The sequence below is a fragment of the Pundamilia nyererei genome, unplaced genomic scaffold (genome assembly GCF_000239375.1).
Source record: "Pundamilia nyererei isolate P.nyererei 1_Seehausen unplaced genomic scaffold, PunNye1.0 scaffold02804, whole genome shotgun sequence".
In the NCBI taxonomy this organism is placed as follows: domain Eukaryota; kingdom Metazoa; phylum Chordata; class Actinopteri; order Cichliformes; family Cichlidae; genus Pundamilia; species Pundamilia nyererei.
The window spans coordinates 1-1,702 of NW_005190205.1; the positions used below are offsets into that span (position 1 = coordinate 1).

The following is a 1,702-nucleotide window of genomic DNA, read 5'->3' on the forward strand; positions in this document are numbered from 1 at the left end:
TTTTTTTTACTGTCTCTTTTTGGTGTCTCATTGTAGCTAACATACTTCAAAACCCCTTGAATTCCCAAAGATTTCAGTTTCTTAGTATTTAAAGATATGGCCTGTTGTCATCAAGTTGAATCCAGTCAGAGTAAATGCATGCTAGATCTCAAATCACTATATTTCCATCTAAGACAACTTTACTGGACTAGAAAATACAATGAAGTCTCTGAGTTCTTGCTTAAAAAAGTTTATCTGGACAAGGGAGTTCTGGAATATTTAAGAAAAAATTATTTTACTGTTACCAGTTGAACCACATATTTACACCAAGTGTGCTGAAACCAGGGCAATATGTGCCTTGGGTGATGTCTCTTGACCAGTGTCTACACCCTAAATTTTGTTAGTTACTCAACAGTGAATCCCACCCAGATATTTTACTCAGACACAGCTGCTGTCTGACTAAGTTTTGCCAAAAAAAAAAAAAAAAAAAACCATTATGTAGAACTTAAAGAAAGATTATACCTATGTTTTTGTGTATTAGACTTCCAAGGCTGAATTAAGGAGAGGGGACGGATAAACGGACTCTATACTAAAGTGTATAAGTTTAGAAATACATGCCATTAACAGAGTAAAGCTTCAGAGTTTGAAATAAATCTGATCTGTTTATGGCTGAACTAATACATTAGTTTATCACATTTCTGATTTATGCAGAATCACATACACCAACACAAGGTCTGATGGATCAGTTTGCTCCTGTGTAAGGCCTAGATTAGATAATGCCATAAATGTTAGTTTGTGAGACTGATACATGGATTGAATTAAGAGCTAAAGTCTATTCCTCAGTTTATTTCATGTCTGTTGATTTGTTGCACATCTCTTTCTGTTTTCTGTATACCTCATTCTCTGTCACTCTGTCTTCTATCAGATACAGAAACATGTGACTACGGCTGGCATAAGTTTCAAGGCCACTGCTACAAGTACTTCCCTCAGAGGAAAAACTGGGACACAGCAGAGAGAGAGTGCCGCATCAACGGGGCTCATCTCACAAGCATCCTGTCCCACGAGGAGCAACAATATGTCAACCGTAAGTTCACGACAGGTGTAAATAATTAACAATACTTTAGATTAATGTGATAAAGATAAAAAAAAACCTAATTAATGGGAAATTTTCTCTCATAAAGCCAACTCAAGAACAAATACGTGTTTGGGTAGAGACTATGCAAGATAAGGGTTCGAGCAATGAAAACATCCACGTTATCTTGGGCTTTCTCCTGCTTTCTCTGACTTACCAGTCCTAAAATGGAAATAGGCCAACTGAGGAATGTAACTGGTTGTGTTTTACTTGGCAGGTCTTGGACAGGACTACCAGTGGATCGGCCTGAATGATAAGATGTATGACAACGACTTCCGCTGGACCGATGGTTGCCCTATGGTAAGACAGGATGCTTTCTTACATATTATCGACTCAACAAACATGGCACCGGAGCAGTGTAAATATGCGCAATGCTGTTGACAGATTTAGTCATTTAGGGAGGGTCTTTCCTTTCTGGGAGTCGCATTGCTGTTCTCATGACGCATTCTCCTCCGCCTCATGTCACTACACCCCGCTGACCGCTGTGGTAATAAATCTGATGGAGAACATGGTGTATTTCATTTTAACTCCTTTTAATGAGTATGAGCTCTGTGTAGAAAAACAAATAGCTTCCACAAAGCAAAAATAAAT

At 38.3% G+C, this 1,702-nt stretch overlaps 1 protein-coding gene across 1 annotated transcript in view; it reads left to right on the forward strand.

Moving 5' to 3' along the window:
* Positions 1-904: 904 nt before the first annotated feature.
* LOC102207141 (versican core protein-like) overlaps positions 905-1,702 on the forward strand; it is a gene marked incomplete at its 5' end in the record, with an annotated part of 3,759 nt that continues 2,961 nt past the window's right edge. The window contains 2 exons of the mRNA XM_005755744.2: positions 905-1,063; positions 1,329-1,411. Coding sequence (XP_005755801.1) covers positions 905-1,063; positions 1,329-1,411 — 242 coding nt within the window. The remainder of the gene's footprint in view (positions 1,064-1,328; positions 1,412-1,702) is intronic.